Below are 27766 nucleotides of genomic sequence, written 5' to 3' on the forward strand. Positions count from 1 at the left end.
CAGGGCCCGCTGGATAAATTATGGTAATATAGGACTTGACTGCTACTAGCTCTAAAAGAATCGTCACACGGCTCGTGGCTCGAGAGCGGGCTTGCCATCGAGTAAGGCCATTTTAAAAACGCATAAAACTTCACCACCCAAAACCCTCCCATTGCACAGCGATTCTTATCGTGATCGTGAAACTAGCTAAACTAACGTTTGGTTCGTTAAGATGGAAACTATCCACAAATGTTTTTGTTTTTTTTTTCTTCTTCATCCTCGATTCGCCTGCTTCCTCTTGCCGAAGCGCGCGCGCGCGCGCAGCTAAATTTGATTTGCTACCGTTGGTTGGAGTATCTAATTGTTTTTGCTTCACCGAACGTGGCAAACAAAACTGAACGTGAATGGCTAAAAAAAAAGGTTAAAAACAAACAAAAGATTTAACTCACTGCCGCGTGAGAGAATACTTTAAATCATCACTTCCCAATCGTGTAAATATGTGTATAAATATATACATTCATAGCGGAAAAGGTTAGTTTATCATTGTATAACCACACTAGTATGCTGAATTCGTTGACTCGGGTGCGTGCGTGCAGGTTTTTTTTCTCTTCCTCCAGTTAAAATTAGCTCCTATCGATTAACACATCACCTTCGATCGATCTAACATCACCTCCATTCAAGAACATAGAAAATTCGTACCCATCGCCACGGCTTCGCCAGCTCGTCTGAACGGAGGTATGACGCTCCACTCGCTACAATTGGGTCCAATTGGGTTAGTGCACATTCGGTCCACCTCAAGGTGTACATTGGCTTTGGCTAGCTATAGCGGCACGTTGGGAGTACGAAGAGTACGCACTATTTTACTCAAGGCCTTAGCGGATTCTTTACCCATCTAGCCACCGATAGTGCAGCTGCTTAGCCGCGTAAATGACGTGCTGGTGCACCACTTTCGACGGACGGACGGACGGGCCTTGGTTACAGCTGGAAATGGTACGAGCTGATCGAAGCGGGACACTTCGAATGCGGAGACATACGAGTAAACACGGCGACGACGATAGACAGTAGATGGGGAAGGAACAGCGATTGATGACATTCCACGGTGGACACAGGTATTAACTACCCGGATCTAGCTCGGAACCAGTGCTGGCATTCGGTGCCGGCCGCTGGACAACGTTGGACGTTATGACAGAAGGCACCATCGACGCCGCTGTGGTGGTGTTCGTGCACCGACGTGTGGTTGGACCGGCACTGAGCGAATTACAGAATACCACGTCCGCCGTCGTGGTGGTCGCAACAAGCTCCCCACTGGCGTCAGGATCGGCCATCGCCCTAGTCCCACCGTTGGACTGCAACTGCATCTGATATTCTTCTTGAATTGACTGTAGCATCTCACGCTGCTCCTGGTGCTCTTCCTGGTGGACGAAATGACACAGAGAATAACGTTAACGTCGTTAATCTCCTTCTCCTGCCGCGTCATCCACGCATACGTACCACTATCCTTTCTAATCGATCCTGCGAGTCGTGAAGATTCGAGTAACCGCTAACGCGATCGCGGATGATCGTTGTCGTCGTTTCCATCGTCAGCAGGGATTGATCCAACGCATCGAAGGAACTCGGCAAGAAGGAGGTAAGATCTGCGGGAAATCACGAAAACGCGAAAATTAAACATTCGTCCACAAGTACACCGAGGACCAGCTTCGCTACCTGTTCCAGGATTGATAAGGTCGTTGAAGCACGTAGTCAGATCAGGGGTCCCAAGGTTCATCCTAGTTCGTTTGTTCTCCACTGCGCCTCCGACGAGCGTATCGTTGTCGCTGAAGTTTTCCACGGAATTAACACTGCTTATGCTGCTGTTGCTGTACGTGCGCTTTAGCACCGTCGTTGTTCGACTGAACGAGCCTCCACCACCTGCAGGACCTTCGCAACCTCCAGCCCGCGTGTACACCGCTGCCGGAGGGGATGAAACGCTTCCACCACCAAAAGGACTGCGGACATTTCGTTGGCCATAGTGCGTCGAAGCAGGCGAGAGCACGGACACGGGAACAGATCCTGTACCGTTCGATGGTGAGAACGGTTGCGTAAAATAGTGCTCCGAGTTGGGTAATGGTGGGACGCGCTGTTCTACACCCGCACGTTCACCACGTCCCTCGTGGGTCGGAAGTTGCCCCACCGGGTCCGTTTTATGCAGCACCGTTGGTCTTTGGGGTGGCGCTGGTGACACAACACCCGTGGGTGATCGCGAAGGTGCCTGGGAAGGAGAAACAGGATCACCGGATGATGCCAACCCATTAGGACTGGCCATCCCGGTGGTGCTAGTGCCACTGCTTCCGTTGCTGCTCTGCTGATCCTCGCTCAGCGGTGACCATTCACCTGCCACCGACGAGCAGCGATTTTCACGCATCGTTTTAGACGCGATCGACACCACGTTGATGCTTTTCACGATGGCCGATTTGATGGAGTTCTTCTCCGGTGCTACGATCGCCAATGGTGCACCTTCACCGTAACCCGACTTGACGCTACTCGCCGGTGAACCCGGCATCGCCATCAACAGCTTGTCCTCGCTGTCCGGCTGCAGATTGGTGATCAGATTCATCACAGCTTCCTCGATCTGCTTCGGATTTTCGACCACCGGTTCACCGCTTTCATCCGGTAGCTCCACCTTGTCAACGATGACGGAAAATTTGCGCTTCATCTCGCGCACCAACCGCTGGCCTTCCTCCTCCGATACGAGTGTGTTGATGCAGACGAACGACTGCACCACTTTGGTATCGCTGTCCACCTCCAGGTAGCCGCGCGTTTTCAGATAGATAAAGTCCCCGGTGCGCGACATCAACCGGTAGCAGGATTCGCCGTTTTGGTTGTAGTCGTACACTGTGTTGCAGAGGAGTTTAGAGAGAGAGAGAACGGTTGTCGGTTTAGACAGCTGAAGAAGTGCTACTGTAGGGGGCATGTGATATTTACTCTGTCGTAACGCTACGATCACCCACCGGACGTCGTCCCGGTGCATGAATGTGAACGGGGACAGACCAGATACCTCGTCGGTCAGGTAACCGGCCACTATCGATATCCGCTGATCGCACTGCACTATTCGCCCGTCGATCAGGTGGCGCGTTTTGTACTCATATTTGCAAGCCTCAATCAAACGATCACAGATAGATGGCACCTTCATCACACGCGCTAAGCTAATTAGTACCTGCAAGTAGAACGAACGGTCGGTTGTAGGTGAGCAAACAGATGAAACAAGAGTCCTTTGTGGGTGAATAAAATCGATACTCACGATATCATTCCCGTTGATGCTGTGCAACGGCATGGCATCGTCCCGGCCACGGGCTCGCCGGACCATTTGCATGCCGGAAGACGAGCCCGCCTTCGGGGAACCCCGGGGTGCGCAATCTGCCCGCCGAAAGCACCCATCGATCGTGACAAGCTCGTACGCCGTTGTCTCGGATCGTGGTCCAGCTCGTGCCATCCTAAAAACGAGAAGGTCCTTTTGTTATTCCACTGTGTCTGAATTTGTACTGGGTCAGATCTTATCACATACCTGATGGTGAATCTCCGATGGTCCTGCCGTAACTTCCGGTCGATTTCTTCCTCCTCGTCATGAGATCGCTGGTACTCGGTGTCCGCATCGTTGGAGCTTGCGCCCTCAGATGTGCTGAGTAATGCGGCTGTTCCGGCATCGAACACGTTGCCCAGATTCGACGGTATCAGCTGCTGCTTGAGCATCGCGTGATCGTCCGGGTGCGTTAAGTTGAACAGATTCTGCCCGTAAAGATCAGTCTGGGAAGGAGAAAGCGAACGCGAACGTGATTAGCAAATCAAGCAGGGTGGTCTGTTACAATTCGACGAAGATCGCACAAACGAGCAGTTTTATAGTTTCCTAGGAAATAAACCCCATTTTCAAGTACTATAACGACGCGTCATAATTGTTATTGGTGGAGTATATGTTTTTATTTCGCCTCCCCTCGCAAAATATCGCATTGAGTCGAGCAAAAAAAAAAATGAGTAGTAAAATTTTTATGAAGCTAATCAAAAAAATGATCGATTGTCAAAGAAATCAAACAAACGTTTGTGCTTTTTTTACGACGCCACTCGTTAGCCATTAATCCCGGCTGCCTGTTGATAAGCCTTGGGCAGCGTATTTTGTAGTGACCGCTCACTATCAAACCCCCGTCACACGGACACACAGAATATGTATAACCGACCTAACGAAAGAAGGACGACATGATGCGCAGATAGGCTCGGGCCCGGGGATTCGAGATGCATAGATTGGGTACGAATTACGAACAAATTTGCGACATAACACGATGGCCCCATGGCCAGCCACCGTGGCGATATGAATTTCCCAACAACCAAGCTTTGGTACGTCATACCCAAACACAAGCGCCGTCACCAACGCCCAGTTCCTATCGGCTGGAATCGTTTCGAAGCCATTTTTTTTCGCTACACGCACTTGCCCTCCCGCCAAAGCATTGTTACGCTCTGGTGGAACGCAGACGAATTAAATTGTTAATGCTTTACAAGCAAAGATGCCTTTCTGCGCTAAGCGGAAGAGTGTGTCTCGTCGATTCGCGGCCCGGGTCGCAAAACGGGCGCGACCTTGACGGGGTGGTTCGCGACAGCCCCTGAAGCATCGAAAACAGGGGATAAACAAACAAGCGAATGCATCCTTCCGTTGGGCACGTAGTCACGAATGTTTATGTTTTCCCGCCATCAGGCGACACGACGCGTGCAATCGCGACCGAGTCTTCTCGCCGTTTCCCGATAAGGATGCAACTGACAAAGTGCATAAAGGCGTCAAGAGCCGGGAAAACTGCGTGCAACGGTATGTGAGGGAGATTTGTTTTAAAATATCCCACAAGAAACTCGCTCTCGTGAAGGCAACAGGACGCTCGGTGGTGGCAAGAACTCGCGTCAGATTATTTGCGGTTCTCCTTCGATGCCATCGCATGCTGATAATGGAGGCTGGTTGGTTCGATCACTTGTGTTTGTCCATTCGTCCCCACCGTCGCCGACTTGTTGAGCGAGGAGTTATTTCCGTTCCATGGAGCGAGCGATAAATCGAGATCGCGCAGCTTTACTTGTCGTCCTTGGCGTCCTTTTATTGTCGCCCTTGGCACTAGACACCTTGGCACTAACAGTGGAACAGTTAATATTTCTGTTCGCCATCACAAACGACTGGGGTGGGACGAAAACGCATTGTAAATGTTGCAACCGAAAACAAGCATTTATCATAAAAATGCATTTCGAGCATTCGTACGGCGTCGATCGTCTACCGACAGTTATACAACCCTTGTAAAGTTGCGCTAAAATAACATGAATGGCACTCGAACGTACCGGTTCCACCGCACGAAACACATTTCAACGGAATGTCGTTTCCATGGTGTGGATTGTGAGCGAATCAAAAACACATCAGGTCGGTTTCGCACAAAGCAATGGCAATAACACACCGCTAACATTCGGCATTTGCGAGCAGCTCGAAACATGTGATTGTTCGGAGGTATTGGGGTCATAAAAATCAGCAGCGATGCATTCGTCAGAGAGAGAGAGAGAGATAGAGAGACCGATGGAAAGAGAGAGAGAGTAAAGCTCCGAGCTGTGGGCAAAGCGTTTTGGAATTCAAACAAATTCGATAGACATCGCGACGGCGACGGGTTTGCCGGAAGATACGTCAAAGCATTCGGCCTCCGGTTTGGCACAATCAGCACAGCCAGCTGGCAAAGTCATGGATCACGCCATACTCCGGTGGTCCTACCAGAGAAAGCTCAATCGAACCCAAAACCTGCACGACGACCTTAGAAAACATGTGCCACCAAACTCGTTTCGAATGCAATAGCTTTTACAAGTGTTGGTCTGACACGACTACAACCTAAACCAGCTCACTCAAGTAGCAGCGAACCATTGACACACCGAGTGACATGATCGAGATAAATTTGATACGAAACTGTCGGAAAGCCTTACCGCGATTGTCTTACATCCATCCCAAACGAGCTGACCCGCTAATTACATCTCATTAGAGTCATAACACATATTCCTACCGAACGGGAGAACGGCTCTACTGGAGCATCGGTGGCGTGGCGAGAAGGCACGTCAACCTACCTGACAGTGTCCCAGAAAGTGTTCCACGGACGGCGATACCAGCACGATCTGACCTCGGCACGTCACCGTCAGCAGAAACCCGTTCAGCATGCGAAACAGCGAGTCCTGAGCTTCGGGTTTGACCGTTTCCTCTGGTTTCGATTTGCCGAACACTGCGAATGACACAGAACAGGCGTCGATTAAGGGGTTTGCTAAAGGCGTCGGCTAGAAGAAGGAAATTTAAATCGACTCCACGAGCCCATAAACTGGACGTATGTAAGGACGCCCGCGATCGAGAACCTACCGTAGTCGACACGCAGCCCGTGGGCCGAAAACCGCAGGACGGCCGTTTTGTCCACTCGGCGAGGTGATTCGGCCACGTGCGGCACCATAGCCGAGAGTTCCTGTATCGATCCATTAAGCTTGTCGCGTCGGTTCTTTTCCGCGCGGTTGCGCGCCTCGCGGCCATTTCTGTAAGACAAAAGAGCGAAAAATAAATGGGGTGTGTTTCAGTGCGATTGTTATTTTGAGGGCAGCTGTTTTGCCACCCCCAAACCTGGTACTGCGCTGAAACTACCACCGTTGTGTGCTGAAAACATGTTTTAGTGGCTTGCGATCGCGATCGCTACCCTACCGGAATAATGACGCTTGGAAAGGTACGCGTGATCATTAGTTAGACATTAAGGCACAAACGCTTCGTGATCGATGAGCTAGGAATGGAATGTTCCATTCCCAGTTCCCCGGGAATAAGCTAACCAGAGGTCTAACAAAGTCGCACACCCACAAAATGGTAACATAAACCGGAACCATGGTGCGAAAATGATCACCTTCGCGCGGCGAATGGGCGCTCAATTTGCTAACGATTAGTGGCTTCAAAGGGTTTGAAAAGCTCATTGTTGAGCTGCGGTCACGCCCGAGACGCGGCACCGAATCGTTGACCATTCCAACGGCAGCAGTTGGTGGATTTTTTGAGCGATCTTTACCGACCAGACACAACTCCAACAGAAGCATCTATCTCCGTGGCTGGTATAATAGAAAAAGCTCATCCCTTGAGCATCGCACAATGTGTTCGATCGAAAGTAAACCTTTTTATCAAAGTCGCAGCCCGCGAAAAAAAGACATCCCCAGGTCGGAAACCTTATATCTAATCAATCACTGCAAAGCACCTCACCGGAGCGGTGCGCAAATGGTGGGTTTCCAATGAATCCTACTCGCAGCACGATTGGCTTCGCAAAAAAAAGCCGCTTCGAGATGATTATGAAATGCGCAACGAAATGATGCCAAGAGCGGCTGCCGAGAATAAGCGATGGAATGGAATTAGAAATAGACATCTTTCTTCCGCGTCGAGGATGCGTGTTTCTTTCTGTTTTCTTTCTGTTTTCTCGACCCATCTATTTGCGAGCGGGAGGAATTGCTTCCCCAGGTACGGTGGCCGAGCATTTGATGCTGAAAAGCAAATCAATGTGTACGTACTTAGTAGCTGAAATACATTGAACGGGAAAGCTTAATGCTACTTGAAAGCGACGGCTTCAGAATCGTGATCAGAAACGGTACGCGACGACGGCCATTTATCAGGCAACAATTGTGAACCCGAAGCTCGAAGGATACCGTTCTGCCTCAGCCCGTGCGAGAACATGCGATGATATTGCGCAATACAAACAACGCCACGTTCGGTGGAAATGAACATTGCGAGCTGGAGAAACAACGTTACGGACGGGAAATCGATAATTGTACCCCGGCACAAGCCTTCGTGGCTCTTTGAAGCAATTACACCAGCACCAAAATAACGTCTCGGTACACATCCTGCGAAGGTTATTCCCATCGCTATCTATTCCGTATTTTATCTCCTTTTTTTTTTGGTTAATCCTTCGGTTCAGCGGCAGTATTTTCAAAGCGGAAGCGAGCGAGCGTGCCAAAGGATACGCTGTATCCTTGGGTAATTAATTCAATTCCACCCATTATTGACATTCCGTCGATGTGAAGTGATACGCCGAAGCAATCGGTGCTTCCTAGGAATTATAACTCAACTTCGAGGAAGGATTGATTTTACCATACGTAAGAGCGTGCATCGTTCCGCCTCACTTGGCTGCAAAATCGAGGAAACGGTTTCACAAAATCGCGCCTCACATTAGTTCCTGGCGGTTCCGGGCGATGGCTTAATTAAATCAGCCTCATTTCTACCATCCGGGCTAATTATCCCGGGGTTTTGGAGAATTTATGGCCTTCGAAAAACAGCACTAGTGAATACCACGATCCCCCGTTACACGATCCGTGGGAAAAATAATAAATCATCCATTTTGTGGAACGAAAGGATAACCGAGTCGCCCCGGCAGGTATGAAAGCCTGCCCCAATGAACATCAAACAGATCCTTCCGCAAGCCGGTGAAAATTGGGATTTTCCCCATTTTCGCTTTCACAAACCGCACAAACCATTTCCGTGTTGAATTCCCGGAACACACGCAATAAGCGATAATCCTTCATCCAGCTGAGGTGATCATCGTCCCACGGTGTTGTGGCCCAAATTTTTCGGGTGTTGCGGCCCAAAACACGCGTTCTAATCACATCCGGTCTGGGCGTGCCTCAACCACCGTGCGCTTCAACATTGTAATGTGAGTCCCATTTCGAGAAGAAAAAAAAAACCCCCCCCCGAGTTTATTAAATGCAATTCCCTTCGAGGCGATGAGTGGTGCCGAGTGCCTCCCGTTCGATGGTTCTCGATGGTCAAGGAAGGGACGAAGCGGAAAACACGTGAGTTGGGTCGAAGTCTAGACGGGGACCGGCGGGTTCAAATATCAACCCCACCGAGTAGTTCTCACGAGTACCCGGCCATAAGGGGGGGGTTTAGAAATTGTCCCGGGATCACGCTCAAACCAGGACGGAAGGGAACGCCTGAGAAGGAAGTTGGCGCCGAAGGAGGGTGTTGGAGTGTTTGTTTGCGGTTGCAGTTGCACACCGGCATCGAGTGATGATGGTGCAATTGGTGCATGGCCAGCTAGTGCAATAACGGCCGCGAGAGGGCAGACTCTAATGCGCTGCACTCGTTGCACTTGCACCTTGTTTGGACGGTGCAACAATGTTGCGTTCCTCGGTGGCGGCATTCGCTTTCTACCCGCCAATTTTCACCCCCTCCCGAGAGGAGGGTTGCGATCGCGGCACGCGGCCAGGCACGGGTGAAAATGGCAAGCAAAATGTAAGCAACGCCAGTCGGTGTTGGTGTTGGGTTCGCCTGTTTGTTTAGAAGCAAACCCTAAACCGCGAGGGCTTTGTTTTTCCAGGCATCGATTTGCCGCCAGCGGCGATGTTTGCTGCTACCTTTCACTCTCTCTCTCTCGCTCTCTCTTTCTCTCTTATCCAACCGGGTGTCGTGTTGCGCTGGATAAGGCCCCAACATTCTGTCCGTCTGGGAATGTCAGGAGGAGTGTATAGACGCTGCGCTAAACAAAACTATCCGAAACGGGGACAAGGTCAACCCGCACGTCCAGCTTCTTTGCCTGGTGTTCGTTCGGCTTCTTGGTGTTGGTCAGAAGCCGCGATGCACTTTGCGATCGCAACCGGGGCCACGGTATAGGTCCGCGAGCACGATAAATCTCACGTCCGGCACCGTGATCGGGTGCCATTTATTTTTAGCACCCGCGCAAGGGTTCGTGCAGTCCGCAGATCCTGCGGTAGTCGAATGCATCTGCAAGCTATATTTACACACGGCACTCGTGCCCGTTCCCGGCGGTTCTTTCTGCTCTCCTGCACACATTTCAGCACGAAACCACGACGAAGAAACCTTGAACGTTAGCCGGCCGAGGTGGCAGGAAAAATGCCATCAAAACCAACCCCGCGCGTTCGCGTTGCAGCTGGATTCCGGAAATGGGTCCCAGAGGCGATGGAGGAAAGTTTTGTTGCTTTTATAAGTATGTCTCACAAACAAACTAGCGCCATTGCGAAGACATTGTGTTTTGGTTGATTCATTCCGCGCTGGTGAGATGATGGGGCCGTGAGTACGCAAAAACCACCCCTCAATTGTGGCGCAAGGAAACACATTCAAACAGCAATTAATCTGAATGATGTCCCACTCATCTACTCGACAGCAAGCTCTCTCCGTTCCCGAGTCCCAAGATGGGATATTGTTGCGACAAAATTAGAGATAATATCCCCCGTCTTATCAAAGCATCTCACGATAGCCGCTCCTTCATCATCGAATGTGTTGCCCCAATTCATCGGTTTTTATTTATCATCGTTCCGTTTCATCACGGTGGAGCCTAAAATATGAATGCTGCTTTCATTGCGCCACCTCGCGAGTAGCCACCAAGCGCGACATTCCATTACGACCGATTTCTTACTACGGATCCATGAAGCATTTCCCCGAAATGATCCATTTTTCTCACGCCACGGTCGCGCCAAAACCCCGGGATCGGCTCGAAAGCCTCCCCCCCCAAAAACGATGTAAGCTCACGGGGGTGGAAATTCCACGGAAACGGCTTACATCATTCAGATGGTTTTGGCGAATAAATTCGATGATTAATTAAATGTCTCATTCAAAATTTCCCCCATCCGCTTCCGGGCGGTGCTTTCAATCCACTGGAAAAGTACATGAAAGCAACGCTCCTGAATCCTTCGGATATCCTTCCCACAAAGCCCAGCTCTCGAGATCGTGTATCCCTGCCCTGCTTGAGTAGGTAGGTGAAGTTCGCGAGAGAAAGCTGCTCCTCGAAAGAGGCCACCGCCACTTACCCTGACCACAGCTCTCGTCAGACAAGCTGTTTGGGAATCATAAGGACGCCGGAAAAGAGTTCCGAGAACGGTCGGTCGTTGCCGGGAAAACAGACGCACCAAAAAGAACGCTTGCCTTCGTTGGAGCGGAGAAGGAGAGCAAGCAAAAGAAAAGCAGAACGCGTTACACCATCGTTCGAGTGTCATGTGTCGAGTGCGCTATTCGGAAAATCCTTTCCAGCAGCATCACCCCATTCAGCTGGAGCAGATTTTTCCCGCAAATTCATCTTCAACCAGCGATGACGCGATGGCGTAGAATGCTTCGACAAACGCTCCAATTGATGAGCGTTCCACGCATACCGAGCGACCGCTTCCGGTGAAAGTAATTTTTTCTTTCTTTAAAAGAAGCAAAAGCATGGAAGAGTGACGAGACCGGCGTAAACACGGCGGAAAATCATCTCCTCACTAATCCTCGTCATGTCCATCTTCGGCAGCGCCTCCATTTGCTTGATTCCGGGAAAATTCGGAATTATTTTCACTACATTCCCGCGGCACATGTAACCAGCTATTCACGCTAGTCAAAGAAAGCGAGCGAAAAATAAAGCTCCCAAAACGTGCGGTAACTCAGCACGCGTTACCGAAATAATGCGACAGGAAGCATGGCGAAAGCAACCGGCAACATGATGATCTCCCGCGGTGGAGCACGATTGCTGTAAGAAGCACACACAAAAAAAAACCGAGCCTTTTCGTTCTCTTGACGAAACATCCGGAAAGACCGAGAACATGTACGCGGGAGGCACCACAAACGGTCGGAAAATACTGGAAAAATGGGTCTCTCACTCTGCACAACCCGAGACACGGAACGGAGAGAACGAAATGGGACGAATTGATACAACTTTGAGACACGGATGTTTCGGAGCAGAACGGATGGATAGAGAGCGAAGTGAAGCAAAGTATCTCCCCAGGAAATACTGCCGTTTTGAGTGCGCGACGGTTTTGAATAGAATTTGAAGAATTCGCAAATACAAGGTCACATAATCGGTAACGAGATCTACTCGGGAAAGCGCCTGGCAACACAGCAAAGCCATGGAAAAACAACCAACTGAAGTCGCCTCCCACGGAGCGGTCTTTCGATGCCCGGGGAAGCGCAAATTCTATCCCCAAAGAACGCCCAACGACGGTGGCTGCGTATCCTTTTCTTTTTTGTCCTGTTACAATTTTTTTTTTCCCAACACACATCCATAACCGAAGCCCTCCAATAGAACACGCGTGGCCGGGGCATTGTTCCGCCGCAGATAATATGCTGTGGAAAAGGCGACATATTCCTGTTGGGCAGAGCATCGCAAAACGCTGGAACCTGTCGATGAGCGCGTTGTTAGGGGCGGCCCTCTTGAAGCAGCGTGGGCGCGAGTGGATTGGGCATGACAGAAAAGGCACCCATCGAAGGGAAAGAAGAAGAGGAAAAAACGTCGATAAGCAAACGCTATGCCAATCTAGATTAAATGGCGTATTCTAATGCCGTAAGTGGTTCGACAGCGCTAGGTTCGACGGTACTGGCCACTTGAAGGAAAAGCGCCGCCTTCCGAAGGAGGGAAAAAAAGGCAAACCCACGCCCACCCGAGCACACCATTGTTCGCCGATGGGTGGATTGTTGTTGTTAAGATCAGCGAAAAATAATGCCCATTCGCAAAGGGGGACGATGAACGAGCCGGGTAAGCGGGACAATGGCAAACAAAATTCGCCAGGATAAAAAGGAGCCAGGTAAAAGTGGGCTCGATTAATTTCGGGGGATTTTGATAAAATGTTTCCGTGCTGGTTGCCTGGTGCGACAGAGCGATCAGGATTACGGCAACGAGCGAATAATTAAGTGACCTTCCAATTATCCTTCCGTACCGCGTACCGGATAAAGAAGACGCTTGCGGAATTCAAGCAATCAATTATGTGCCATCCTGATGCTGTGAGCGGGCGAAATATTCCGTAATAACGCGGCGGCAGTTGGCTGAAAAAATGATCAATACTCAATTTGCTTATTGAAAGCACATGCTTGAATGGCATGAGCAAAAATTAAAACCCCCATCGCGGAAGCATTATCGGCATCGTCTAAACTCATCGCCACTCACTCAAGCTGGCCGTAATTCCGAAACCAAACCAAACACTGCACTTCGGACGGCATAACAACACACACACACACACACGCGAGGGTGATGGCGTGCACCAGCCAAGGGTTTTGACGCAACAATGTAACACCATATCAACACAACGAGCGTCGCCTGTGACGCTGATAATTAATCAACCTCCCTCTAATGGCTGAATCCGCCATCAATGGGCGCCGCGACGCGCAGGAAATACGAATCAGTTCTCCCTCGTTCCTGGCCCGTTTCCATCATGCATAGGTCTCGCCCGGTTGAGGGTCACACACGCGCACACACACACACACACACAGCGCCATCAACCGATCACGTTTGTCTGCTGCTAGGTTTTGGAACCGAGTGCGGAAATAAATGCATGCGATCGCGGCACCCAACCCAATCGCGCCTCGTCAGTTGGACTTATTAACGCTTCGTTTCAAGCTCACAGGAAGATAAGCCTCGATAAACTCGTTTACCTGTACCAACGAGATGGTCGAGAGGGTTAAAAGAAAGAAGAAAAGACCCACTGCAAAGCACCCTCGAGTGGGTTAGGTACAGGTTTACCGCCAAGTCGGTGCCTCGATCGGGATTAGGACGCTCTTACGTCCCACTCGAAATCACATCCGGAAGACGCAACCCCCAGGGAAAGCTCCACCTTCTGAGTTTCTCCACCGTCCCCGTGTGTCACGTGAAGCTACCGTTCGTCTGGGAACGGACGGAAATGGCATAAAAAAAAGCCACCGACGAATGGCGAAAGGTCCAATGGAACCGTGATGGAGGCGCCCAAGTCCTCACTCGCTTGCTACTGCGCAGTTTTTTTTTTGTGTGCTGCCAGCGAACATGAAGTGACCAATCGAACAATGGTAACACTAATTACAGCTTATTACATTTGCGCTCAGCGTGGACTGCGAGGGTGGGAAGTGAGCCGTTACAAATGTAACACACACACACACACACACACACACACACACTTCACACGTCCCTCCCACCCATCCGGAAGGGCCACACACGGCGCGCGGGAGAGCCAAATGACGCGGATGGGAATGCTCGCTTGCCGCTGGGATGTTGATTATTCAAATCCTTCAATTTACTGCATTGCTTCCAGATACGGGACGTGAATTTTTCCCCTCCCACACCACCGTTCTGTCAACACCTTCCCACCTCCTCCTCGTTGGGGTGGCCACCTTCGCCGTTCCCTGACCAATGACGCGGGGTAACATTGTAAATATGCAAATAATTACTGCACAAACAGCAAGCGTCATGGCGGGTGTTGCGAGTTGCAACGCGCAAAAACCCTTCCCAAGGGATACACACACACACACACGTGTGATTGCGTGCGTGCGTGTGTGTGTTTGTTCGAGGCCAATACGCGGTCACCAGGAAACGGTGGAGTCGTTGCAGGAATGAATGCACAAATGCCTTGCGCCTTTTCACAACTCGCACGTCGGTTCGAGGTCGGTTGGGGTCGGAGCGCATTTTCGTGCACCGTTCCTTGCGTCCTGGAAAACTCGCTGGGGAGATGGCCTCGGAAGTGGGACGAAAATTTGCAACAACAACAACAACGGAGGAACAACAAAAAAAAAGACCACGCCAGCAAACACATAAACACACCCACTCGATTGCTTGGTTGATGGCAGCGATCGGTGCCGGAGTGGTGCAGGATACTGTATAACGTTTAGCTTATGCCCGATGCAGGCGCCTGTTTCTCGGAAACAGAGGGGCCTGGTCTGGTCTGGCCATTGGTTGGCAGCAATTTAAGCGGCTCGGCGGCGCTTTATGGGGAAACGGTTTTTCCGGTGAAAAACAAACTACCGGCGAAGCACCACCAAGCGACCGGCTTACAATGTACGCGACGGAGTACACTTTGTAGCCGTGGAAGGCGTACTGCGAGCATTTCCTCTCGATATCGAGGCATCATCTTAACGTGTTACGGTGACATAAAGCAAATGGAACCAGCTCGTAATTGCATTACATTTCTTCTGCATTGCAGCCTGGGCGGTACGATTTGTCTTTATTTTGCTATTTAACTACCCAAACTTATGGGCGCTTTGGGGAAAATTTCTGGAGAATTGCAAGCGTGAATTAAATTACCCAACGTCGCATTTTCTCAACCAAATACCTGACCTTGCTTACATACTTATCCGGCGCTAAAACCTCCTTAAAGGTCTTGACCTATTGCCGAAAGAAACCTAATCCGCTTGCCGGCCAAAACCACTCATCTGCCAACCGTTAATCTCACCACCTTTGGCAGACGCATCACCGTTATTAGTCCACCACAATTTGAGCATACCGATTCTCCTATTTCTTTGTGGGCGGCATGTAAGGATCTATTCAAATGACTAGTCCACCCCAGCGGGCCCTGTTTTGTTTTTAGAGCTATTGTACGCCTCTAAGAACTCGTCATTGTAATGGCTTTCCCATTGTCCTTTCACACATGCAGAGTTCTGAAGCAATACACAACCTAGCTCGTATTTTACCGTCAGTAATATCACCATAACCTGACCTTCAACAAAATATTGGGGGAAATTTTCGACACCTTCCAAAGTACCGGTCACCCACCCGTAAATAATTGACCGGAGAACTAAAAGTTCTCGCACTCTGAAATCCTCCTTTAATTTATTGCAGCTTTCTTGCTAAAGTGCCGGGTAGGAGATGATGTTTCAAAGGACGACAGATTACCCAGGATCCTTTGGAAATGAAAGCGCAGGTCCCCTGCAAAAGGGCTTGCAGCAGGAGAAAATTGCTCGCAACACGCTCGGAACACCTTCGCGCAAGGGAGCAAAAGTAAATCTAATCACTTTACGACCTGCCCTCACAAGCAGCGGCGCCATTTGCTAAACACTTGACGCCCCGGTACGACAACGTGGGAGTTTGTTTTCCCCCGACGAGACGATCAACGAGGATTACGGACGATGCCGGTGTCGGGAAAGAAGGGGGATGATCTTACCTCCCCACCCACCCACCCACCGAGCGGGTTGGAAAAGCAATAAAATTTGGCTGTAGTAGTGGGCCGGGCACTTGGGCTGCAACAATGTTGCCCGATACGCTTCGAGTGGGGTAACGTATCATTTTGCAATCGATAACCCGATCTAACCCTGGGGGTGGCACGGCCTCATTGAGGGGTTCCAGTTCACCCCCCCCCCCCCCCCCTTAGTTTCCCACCCATTGTCCGTGTACTTCTCGTCCACGCTCTCAAACAGGATTGTGCACGGTAAACAATTTCCTCGCGAGCGGGACCAGTGAGATTTCAGTTGTACAATTTGCGAAACTATTAGCCTAGTGACAAATTGCACGTTGTTTGCGCGTGGGGGTGGAGGTGCATGCAGCGTAAAGCTATTGATTTGTAGCTCGCTGATGCGTGGGCGGATGAATTAAAAATTATTTACGACCGGATTGTTTCGACGAATGCGACATGCTCATACTTTTTTCTCTCTCTACTCATCTTTCGATCGCTATGATCCTGTGAATCGAAAGTTTCCCCGAAGTTATCGGAAAATTTCGACAACAGCCGTATTACGTAACACGATAAGGCAGCAAATTGAGACGCAAATTCTCGAAACGATCCATCGAGACGCGTCTTATCATGCGTCCATTTCCTGGTTGCTTTAACGCAGCAGCAAGGTGAAAGCGTCAAACAAAAACCTAGGAGGCTTGGGAGCTTTAGCAAAATACGCGCAATAAATCGATCTACTTGTCATGGTTTGCTGAGGTAAAACATCGTCACACATTTAAAACGAAACGGAACGAAACAACAGAACCTTCCGGCGAAGCAACAAGCCTCAAACCGAGAAGCCTCAGGCCGCGGGCCCGATATGAGACGTGATTGGCAGGCAGCAAACGGGTCTATCGTTCACCGCACACACATATTGGACCTGTTCGCAGTGTCAGGCATCAGACCTCCGAGAAAAGCATTACCCCAACACCGATCGCTGGAGTCGACAGCGAAAATTGGCGAAAGATTCCGGCACGACGGCGAAAAGTCGCGCTACCGTGAGGTTAGCCGGAAGGCGAAAGAGCTCCTTTCCAGTCGGAGACGCAACTCACTCTCCCAGCCTCTCTCTCTTTGACATTTTGACGAAATTTGGTACCTTCCGAGAAGCGCTTTCCTAACCGTATTTGCATTGCATGCTGAGGCTGCAAACGTCCGGAAAGCTTATTTGATGTTACCGCCAGGCTCACGGGCGTCCTTTTTCCCGCGTAGAGCTGGCGCTCTTCCGAGCGTGCATCTGTTGCGCCGAAGCGTCCTTGAACAGTCCACCAGCACACCCGCATGGGGGAAAAAGACTTCTGCTGCTTCCCCAAAATCTATTGGTTCATGGAACGCCGTGGCCTCCGTGGAAGAATATCGGTTCCCGTAGCCCGCCTGCCTCGAAGTAGCCGTGTTGTGGCGTTACGAAAATTAAAATAGATCAACTTTTCGCCCAGCTTCGCAGCACTGTCGAAACGGGGGCTTCCACCGAAGATAGTGATTGGGCAATGAATTACGGGAAATTTTTCGCTCCCAAAGTATGCCGCGTATCGGTCGCGCGCCTCAAAGTTGGTTTCTGGGCAGGAAAAATGGCGCGCCGAAAAGTTGCGAGAAAGGAAGACTGTTTTCGCGAAGAAGCTACGCGTCTCCGTGGGATGCCCATTTTCGCACGAATAAAACTCGAATCACTTAATCGCACTGACGTCAGCCAATGGCCGGGACCCGTTTTCTAATGTGCGCAGTCCCGGGAGAAGAGTATTTTCAAATAAATAAACGAACGCGTTAGCGCCCTAATGGTGAGCAGCGAAACGCTCACACGTGACGAAGCACAACAGCGGTGTGCAAAAAAAAAAAATCAAAAACGCACGTCCACTTTTTGCAAGAGAGCTCTCTTAGCTCCACTTTTACAAGCAGCAGCACCACTCTCAGCTCGTCATCGGTAACGGAAAGCGGAATATAAATCAAACAATTACAGGCAATGCCCAAAAAATGGCAATCGCACGCTTTTTGAAGCGCGGCTGGGCTTGTTCCCAAGATCGCTCGCGAAATCTCCAAAATTAAACGAGTAGGTGTTCTTGAGCGCCACATTTACGTCACAGCAGCACACAGGAGAAGACAGATAGGTTACCTGTTAAAATTGAACATATTGTACATATGCTCCGGTGGCATCGGATAGCATCTTGGTGCCGCGGACTGGTGATGATGCTGCTGTTGCTGCTGCTGCTGCTGCTGAAGATGATTATGATGATGATGGTGGGAATGCGCATGATGATGGCCGTGGTGGTACGATGGGTGTTGCTGGTGGTACCAAGGACCGGCGGGTCCAAAACCACCACCACCACCACCACCGTACATGCCTAGTTCCTGTGGCATTCGTAGCGCTCCCTGGTGGGAATAATTCGGACCACCGTAGCAATCGCCCTGGAAAGCCCCTGATTGTCCTTCACCGAGCGTGGCCATATAGGACGGTCCAGGGGCTGAGTAAAACGACTTGTCACTCGCAAACGCCTCTGAAGAATTCCCACTGAAGCCTCCCAGCGCTGCTGGACGATCATGAAACCGACGTGCCAGAGGCCCAGGATCAAGTAGCCCATCATCTTCGAGCTTTGAGCTCATGCCAAAGGACGATACGTGCGATCCACCGGCTCCAGCAGCGTAATACCGGCCATAGTACGAGGACGATCGCGGGTAAGATCGACCCGCCATACCATCGGTCATGCCGGGGCCGTACTCGGTGGAAATGTTCATCGCGAGCCTTTCGTCCGGCTGGTGACGTTGTTGGCGGATCGAATCACGCATTCGAACCGCACGATCGGCTGATACGGTGGACGGCCGGTCAGAGGAGACTGCACATGACGTCGATTCCGCGTGTGGCTCTTCGGACGGATCCAGTTTGGGGCACTGCCTGCGAAGGCTGCTGCTCACCACCTTCGCTGTACACACTCACCGGGCCAGCCTCGAACTGCTGGCGATGATCATCGTCTCACACACTGCCTGCCGATCAATGCCGGCCGGCAAAACACTGGCGTGCTTTTACGCGTCCCGGGGCAACAGAAGAAGAAAAAAAAAACACAACACACACAAACGCGGTTCACTCTTCACGCGAGTTTCACAAACGGCAACAAACGGCGGCTTTCAGGGGTGGCCGTATCTGAATGATCTTCATTTTGTCACCGCACAGCATCCGCAAGAGCAATCGAAGAAATGTAACCATTTAGAACGTGCTCAATAAGATCGATACCTAGTGTTCTAGGCCCACGGTGGTGCGGTTTTTCGTGTCTTTTCACGGGCGTTTCATCGGTTCCGGAAACTATCACCGCAACCTCGCAATACTGCAGCCGAATCCAGCTCTGTTTCGTGCAAAGTCTTATCCCGCGCGCCCGAAAACTGACCGATAAGCCACCCGACCCGAAGGATGGGACCGACGAATCACGTCCCGCACAAATCACCGTGCCATTTCAAACATCAACACTATCAACGGAACATGGCTGTGTCCTGAGCCAGCCGGGTTCCGGTGGATGAGGGCTGATAAGAAATACCGCAGCGGTTTGATTTCAATAGGCAAAAAAATGTTTGACAAAAAACAAAACAAACAAGCTCGGGCGAAGCAAAAAGAAATGGACATAGGAATAGGTGAAGCTCGCGTGGAACTTGTAATCGCTGTGGATTATACAACAAAAACCGGTACAAGAAATAGATAAGAGCATTCTAACGAGCGAGTGGCAGGTTGAAAATTGGCACATTACCGGACAGCTTTTTTTTTTGCGGTTTTGTTGCAAATCCATCACGTCATCCCAGCGCCTTGTTGGCCATCATTGGGTCACCCACAAAATTGTTGTCCATTCTTATCTGAGCTCGCTCAATTACAGGATTGTGGGTTATTAATTTGGGCACCCCTCATGGTCGAGAGTCCAGTGGATGGTTTCCAGTCTCAGCAACGGAAGCTGCGAATGGCCATCCATCGACACTATTATCACCAAAAGTTTGTTGTCGGGGTGGTCCGACTCGATGGGCTCCAGATTATCAACCGCTTTCCGGTGACCTTGCCACAGTCCGTCCATTTCTACCTGACCTGATTGGGCGGCGAAAGCAACGAAGCAACAAAAAGCGTCCTGAAAATGAAAGGGGTCAAACTATTCCAGCCCCTGAAGCACATGCGGCATTTAGCGAGAAAAGCTCGCTTAATGAAATGAGAGGGATTTTATTTTTCTTCAAGCATCGCTTTAGATCCTAGAAGTACCTGACAAGAAACCGTGATGCTTGAAAAACTTACAGCCACCGACCAGGTTGCCGTTTACTGGTGGGATCAATTAAATTAATTAGACATTTTCCCGAAACTTTTCCCCCAAAGGAAGGCATAGCTTTCCTTCGCTCGGGTTCAATTACGTCCTCGTTCACCCGTGAATGTCAAACAGTTCTCCAGAATTTGCGGCAAATATGACTCTGGATTCAAAATTCCGCGCTCCAAGAAGCTCGCTGTAATGTGGCGCTCAATAAAGCGCTTCTGAGGTGACTAGCGATTTAAACGCGAACGGTCGCTTTGGAGCAGAAAAAAAACTTCAACTCACTCCCAGCGCAGGTACGCTCGCCGGTAAGGTTGATTAATTTTTGTTTGCCTCGTGAATAACCAATATCGCTAATATGCGCCGATTCCGATTTCCAGCCCCCTCTTCGAATAACCAGTTCCGCGGCACGAAAACGCCAGCAATCACATTCACTTTTCGGCGATCGCGCCGCATGTTCAGGGCCGAGGCTTTTAGTTTGGGTCCACCGCCGGGGAAGCGCGGAAAAGCACAGCACAGCTGCGCAACTTGAATTCGCACGCCAGTTCGCGTTGGTTCAGACGGTGCATGAAAAAGGGGCAACAAAAACTATATCATCACGGTTTTTTTTGTTTTTAAAAACATCCATTAACACGCCACACATGTGCGTTTTGTTCACGCACACTTGTTTCGGTGCAAAGTTTCCCTTCGATCACGCGTAGGGGCGGAATTTGGGCAGCACCTTATCCATTCAGGGTGTCGTTTATCTACGCAACGGATCGCACAATACGGTCCAATTTATCTCGCGTCCACGTTGCGCTCGCTTTTTCGATGGATCGTTTTCGGGCTTCTTGAGGTGCAAATCTTTGCTGTGCGCGGTTTTTCTTCGCACATCGAACAAAATCTTGCACGTTCCACGTCGAAGTCCATGGCGAAGCACGCGGCACGTACTCAGAAACGCGAAATCCCACAAGTGCCGCCGCGTTCCGACACCCAAAAAGGAAGCGTTCCACACACATGCGAAGCACAGAGCCTTTTTCTACATGAACAATGTACCACCGATAAGCCCCACAGGGCGGTGATTGACGCTAACGGCCTCTCGTTGGGCTAGGCTTTCGCTGCCTATTTTCCGAACATTGAGCGGTAATGAAATAATAACCGCGGTTTGAACATATCGCTCATTTGCCGTTCCTGTGCATGCTGCCCTGCTACCCTTCGCGAGCACGGTGAGAATTTACCGCCTTGGGAAGCCAAAAAGCCTTGTCACACACGTGGCTGCCTTGGTAGCGCGTCTGAAGAAGCTTTCCCTTGCAGAAGGTTTGAGCATTTTCTCACGCGCTTCCCAGTCGCCGGGAGATAGATTTGGCGAGTATACGCTAACAGAACACAAGTTAGACGCAAACACACAGCAAACAAAACACTCAAAGCTGGCCGATTTCGAGGGCGTGTTGTTTCAGAACACGCAATTCGCAAACTATCTGGATGTGTACGAACCGCACAACATAGTTTCACTGATAAGGCACCAGAACCAGACACACATGGACATTGTAGTTATCAAATCTCTCTCTCTCTCTTTCTCTCTCTTACGTGCTTCTCTATCTCTTACAAATGCGCTCTCATCATCGAAGATGTTAGCGAAGAGCAACGTTCAACCTGTGGAGCATTCTTGCTGATTCTAGAAGTAACATTTCGCAACATTTCATACTGAGGTCCTTTGCTAGGATTTTTCCCGTTTCACCACCGACTGCGACCCGTCGGCGTACGATGGAATTTACCGTTTCATCCACCCAGAAAGTCACAAACGAAAGAACGAGTCTATCGGTTAGTAGAACGCACCAACCGTTTACACGCCGTACTAGCAGGTGTTCCTAATACACGGCAAACAAGCAACAACGGTATACACCATACAAACAACGGGAGAAAAAAAACACACTCGCTAAACCTAACCACCAGGGAAAAGGCACGAAGTAAAAGTGTGGCTTCGAAGCGGCGTCACCGTCGCTAACCTTCGACGGTACGTGTTTTTTTGTTGTTGTTTTCTCGTCATTCGCGAACACTAGAACTCTCGCAAGGCAACCACCGGGGAGTAGGAAAATGTTGGCCCACCCCGAAATTTCCCTCACGAAAAGCACTCTCTCACTCACACACAAACACATACCCTCTACAGCTTATGCCGTTTTTTGGGGGTAGGATAAGCGGAAAAGCGACACGGCACCACCAACACGTCCTGGCTACGTGCGCCGATGAAAAGACACTGACCCGGACACCGCGAGAAGCGTGGAACAGGCACAGCAGCATACACGAGGCATGTAAAAAGGACACTTCTCTTCTCGGAACTCGATCTGCGAGCTTTATCGTAACCAGTGACGCAACAGGTGGTGAGTTCCGGTAGCCTGCTTTTCGTTTGTTTGTTTCCCAAATTAATTGCGGGCGCAATTTCACACTTCGGGAAGTCAGAAAAGGCGCACAACTATTCGCTAATCACAGGAAAATGAGCTGACCGGGTGGATGAGCCGTACCGTTGCAAGAGCAAATTGACACCCTTTTCCAACACTGGCACCGGTCGGGCGAAATTCCTCCCGGCAGAATCCAAAGGGAGGCTTCACTTGAGCCACGAAAGTCGATACGGTGAAAGGCAACTACGCACGCTCACCCACCGAATGGTTCAAAAGGCGATCGAACAAACACGGCTTTCGCGACACGTACGAAACGGCGGAATTCGATTGCGATTGTGGCACGAGCGGCGCGAACGTAGCTTCCTGATAGTACCACGCGCGAGATGCGACTGAGAATGGCAGCGGTCTGGTACTCGGCACTACAACGCGCCCCAAACCGAGTCCAAACGAACTCACGGCGACTTGGGGCTTCCGCTACGCGCCGTGGCCTCCCTCGTATTCGGATCTCACCACTAGCTGCGGGAGCAACAGCGGTACACCTTTGGCACGCGGGGACGGCTGATAACACGCCGTGTGGATCGAAACGCGCGCGATAATAATGTGAGCTCCCGTGCTTTTGGTGGTGTGCGTTAAGGAGGCCCATCCCGGGAGCTTCTCGTTGTCAAAGCTCGCGGTGCTATTTATATTTCTAATTCGCTTCTCGGCCAGCTCGAGCCGGGTGTGCTGAGTTGATTGGTTCGGTCCCATTCAAAAAAGGACACTCTTCTCTCCCAAAGCGGGCCTTCGCTGTCTCTCTCTCTCTCTCTCTCTCTCTCTCTCTCTCTTATTTATCAGCTCCCCAAGGTGGGGTGGTTTGGTCACCCAAGCGCTCCACTCATGTGGGGGGTGGTGCTTAGAAGAAAAAAAAAACGTTTGTCACTCCGCTGAAGGATCGAGCGCCTCCATCGGGCACTCATCGGGCGCCATTTCGATGGTGGAGCAGCCTGGCTCCGATCGGAGGGTGGCTGTGAGAGATCACGCAATAAATTCATAACTCGACTACTATGTAGTCATTCGATGGCGAACGCCAGTGTGTTGGGTAAACATCAGCTCTCCGCAAGGCCTACTCTTCTCACGCTGACGCTTGTTGACCTGGCAACCATGACCAGCCACACATACACACTGGTAGAGGTGGTTGAGATGCTGCACCACGGATCCGAGTGAGTGGCGCGGAGTCTGGTCTGGTTTAGGCACGGGAACTAAACAGGTTGATGTGTCTCGCTCGAGTTTGTCTATTTGCTCTACGGTCTGCTGATGCCATCACCATCATTCACCCTCTCTCTAAGGTTCTCTCTAAACGCTCTCGGTTGACGAAGCATTTGAAAGCTAAAATGACGGTTGGAAGCTTTGATTTTACTTTGATTTCTTTTGAGTTCAAAGAAACAAAAGGGCAAAACGATCATCCTAAACAGCGTTTTTAGCGCGTGTCGTTTGCGATGTGACGGCCTTGAGCCAGTACATGACTATTGTGAAATTGTGTTGTGAACATACGAAACCTTCAAATTTCAAAGTGAACATACGAAACCTTGAAATTGTGTTGTGAACCTGGCTTTCAAGTCAGACCGAACGGGAGCAGCAGAACCAAAGACACCGTCGTCCTTTTTGGCGCTAATTGCATCGATAATACGCAATCATCTTCCGTACGACGATGACGTAGGTTCTCCATCAACTCTGCGCGCACTAAAGCATTTCTGAAAGCTTTGGGCTATTTTAAACCATAAATTATGCCTCATCCCTGCATCGAAGGGGGGATGTAACATTTACATTTTAAAATGTTGCAATTTCGTTATTTCCGTCCGCCCATCGGGTCGGAGACAACCAATGATCGTTTATTAGTGAGGCTATTCTCAGAAGTCAGGCCATAACCTCAATGTAGTATTTGCTTACGCCTAGTGCTTTTTAAAACGAGGTGAGCTTTTTTTACATACGATGGAGGCGGATGGTCGTTCACGTGAAAATAAGCCGTTTTTAAGGAAAAACGAAAACATATACTCTAAGCTTTGGGGAGGTCGATAAGCAATAATAAATTGATGATTAAATTGACTCTTTTAATATTTTTTATTTGCTATAAAAAAAAATTCCAAATGAAACGTGTGTTTGATGCGTATCAATAGTATCAAGGACAGGAATAAAAGAAAAAGCATAGCGTTGTTTATTGCTACTCCACGCGTCGATACAGCAGCAAAAATCATCCCATCATTGGCCAGAGAACTGTCGCTCAAGCGGCAAGACGTTATTTGCAATTCATCTGCATATTCAACGCAACTCGATTGGATCGATAAATTAATGCAAATTCCGCCCGCCACTCGCCCAGGAGGCCAGGCGTACACCGAATGAACACCGCCAGTATTATTGTGGTGCGTTGTGCAAAACTTTAAACAAATTTCATTTACATTTAAATCATTTTAAAAAGCAACCGACACTGCAACAATGCAAATTATGAAGCATTGAAGCGATGTGGCAATATAGTAGATGTTCCCGGGAGGATCATTGCCAACAGAGCTTCTAGCTTCCAAATGCTTGTCAATTCACACGAAAGTGCAGCTTATTGCATACGTCGTACGATCCCATTGCCTGGACCGATGCGTTACATTGTGTGGCTGCTTAAACTTCCGGGAAACACCCCTCACGATGGAGCCGATCCAGTGGAAAATCTCTAACCCCGGTCCAAAACCCATCAGCATCATAATAGACCAACGATAAATAGCGAATTGCGAGGAAGGAAGAAACCCCTCCCAATGGATTGCACAACTCACCTGGAAGAGCTTGTATCGAGCAGGTCCTTCGCGTTCAGCTCCGTACCATCACCGGATGTGGCGCCCATCGACGGGTCTTCTCCGTCCGAATCGTAGCTTCCAATCGAACCCCCACCGGTCACCCGGTCACCGGTTGCACCCATCCTTCTAGCGGCCGGCGGGTCACCTTCGATCAGCATTGCACCGGTTCCATTTTTACTGGCCCCAGCGTGCCCCCGAGAATCGCCCGCAACACCTACGACAGGAAGCTGGCTTCGTCGAGGTTCGCTCATTCCGGAAATGTGGCCAGCTTCGCCACCAGCAGCCGCCTGCTTCGAACGTCACCTTTTCTTTGCTTGCCTTCCTTGTCGTCCGGTTCGGTGCTCGGAAAAGGACGATACCCAAGGATGTCGGTTGGCAGCTCGGGGTCCTTTTGTCAACGTTGGCGCCGACTACATGGCCCGCGGGGGCGCTCGATCGGGAGCTGATTGGCGTTGGTTACTGCAATGATTAAAAAGAAACGTACAATCACAGCGATGTGACACTCACACACTAATGGATATCACGTAGCGACGACGCGTGGGAGTGGACAGCGTTAGCCTACCGACGCAAGGTAAGCAACCCCCGGAAGGATTCTCGGGCATGGGATTCTTGAGCCGTACATACCCGCACACGCACTGATTAGAACACCATGCTGTGATTCGCAATGCGCGTCTAAGGATGATTCCATTCATCCGGTTAGGCTCCAGGGGTTGTTAGCCAGCGGCACTGCCACAAACTGCCAGCTTATCAGTGTTGGGGGCTAGTTGGCGGTTTCCAAACGCCGACGAGATTCTAAATGAGGACACAGCGAGCACAAAATTGACCCGCAATCAGAGGCACATGCGATGCGCCACGCTGCGGCACAAATTGCCTGACGATCTGGCCCGCGCGACCCCGGGGACAGGATCCAACAACTTAGGATACATGCCGGGGTAAGCTTGCTGCCGCCGGGTCGCCGCCCGTTCAAGGCCTAGTTATTTGCAAACAAACAAACAAACAAACAAGGAAAAAAACCACCCCCGAAGCAGCCCATTTTTTTTGCCAATCGGTATGACAAATATAGCACCGTGATGAGCCGATTCGTAACACATTACCAGGCTCACGAGCCGCTTCAAGGAAGGCGCGTACGAAGCAAAGGAGTTTGATTGAACGCGCATTTTGCGGGGGGGGGGAAAAAAACTCCCACTTCCTGTGCGAAAAGTGGCCGGAACGACTGTACTTGCTGCTGTATTGCTTTATCGGTCTGCTTGTGGCTGGAAAGGAATGTCATGGGTCCTCGGGTCCGTTGGTGAATCGGCCTGTTGGTCACGTACGCGGTAAGCTGCGGTGTCCAGGTTAGAGAGCTGGAAAATTGTATCATTCTCCACCGTGGGGACGCAATCACTCACGTACCGTATTTTAAACGCAACAATAGCCAAGCTGACGCAGCAACGCGTTTCGAACAGGAGGGCTGATTTTTTTGTTTTGTTCATGTTTAACGTACACCAGACCATAAGGTGTGCATGGGACACGAAACAGTACACCAGTTGGAGACAAAGAAAACAAAAATTGTACTCTTAACGACGCTACGCCATTTTATCGAGGCACGAGGTTCGACGGAGGGCAGCAAACTCAAAGCTAGCTGTTTTGTGAGCTATACAAACAAGTTTACGTACCCTCGGGGGCTGGGAGAGAAAAAAAAGGCTACCATTCCGAAGCGATCAGTAATTGTCCTCGATCGCTAATGTGACTGAACTGTGCGTGGCGCATGTAGCTAACATCGGTGAACGGCCTGAGGGCACTTGAACTCAACGACGCGGCCAACAGCTTTGAGGAATTCACCCGAAGAAGGACAGATAAATGAAGGTGTCAGGCGAGAAATCAGTGCCGAGTCAGGCTTACAAATGCATTTCACAGATCATGATCGACAAAACGCATGATACAAAGGCAATAATACCAACATCATGCACCCATTTTACGATTATAACCGTGGGGGAACGTTATCTCGCTTGCGGTAACATCGAACCCTTATTGTTAGAGCTGAACTGATCGCCATTTACTGCGCGGTTTTGAATGTTATCGCAAACCGGCGATGAGATGCACCCAATTTTGTCAATCTTTGGCCCATCAATATCGGCTGATGGCACGGACCAACACGGCACCTCGTTCCCGTTGCTGAGCTCAGCGTTAATTTAATCGTACGTTTGCGTGAACAGAAAAAAAAAACACAAATATGCCATCCCGAGTGGAAGCGATGTCTCAGCATTTGTTTCCGATGCTTGATAAGCGGGGCTAGGATTTCCAGCAGTTGATAAGCCAACCATGCCGACGATTTGCACATCTCTAGGTCTACTGGGGCCAACGTAAGGACTCTCGAATGTCGAATGATGGGAAAACTTGAAAAGTCGCAAGATTACGGCAAACGAAAGTGGGTCCGAAAGTGGAGATTTATTTGCGT

General features: G+C 50.2%; 1 protein-coding gene across 1 annotated transcript in view; it reads right to left on the reverse strand.

Moving 5' to 3' along the window:
* Positions 1 to 1091: 1091 nt before the first annotated feature.
* The window catches only part of LOC128724807 (uncharacterized), a 33652-nt gene continuing 6977 nt past the window's right edge, over positions 1092 to 27766 (reverse strand). Inside the window, exons 2-10 of the mRNA XM_053818528.1 lie at positions 25309 to 25788; positions 6362 to 6528; positions 6079 to 6230; positions 3521 to 3759; positions 3257 to 3449; positions 2941 to 3172; positions 1684 to 2850; positions 1471 to 1613; positions 1092 to 1391 (exon numbers count right to left, since the gene is read on the reverse strand). Coding sequence (XP_053674503.1) covers positions 1092 to 1391; positions 1471 to 1613; positions 1684 to 2850; positions 2941 to 3172; positions 3257 to 3449; positions 3521 to 3759; positions 6079 to 6230; positions 6362 to 6528; positions 25309 to 25580 — 2865 coding nt within the window. The 5' untranslated portion in view covers positions 25581 to 25788. The remainder of the gene's footprint in view (positions 1392 to 1470; positions 1614 to 1683; positions 2851 to 2940; positions 3173 to 3256; positions 3450 to 3520; positions 3760 to 6078; positions 6231 to 6361; positions 6529 to 25308; positions 25789 to 27766) is intronic.

The sequence above is a fragment of the Anopheles nili genome, chromosome 3 (assembly GCF_943737925.1).
Source record: "Anopheles nili chromosome 3, idAnoNiliSN_F5_01, whole genome shotgun sequence".
In the NCBI taxonomy this organism is placed as follows: Eukaryota; Metazoa; Arthropoda; class Insecta; order Diptera; family Culicidae; genus Anopheles; species Anopheles nili.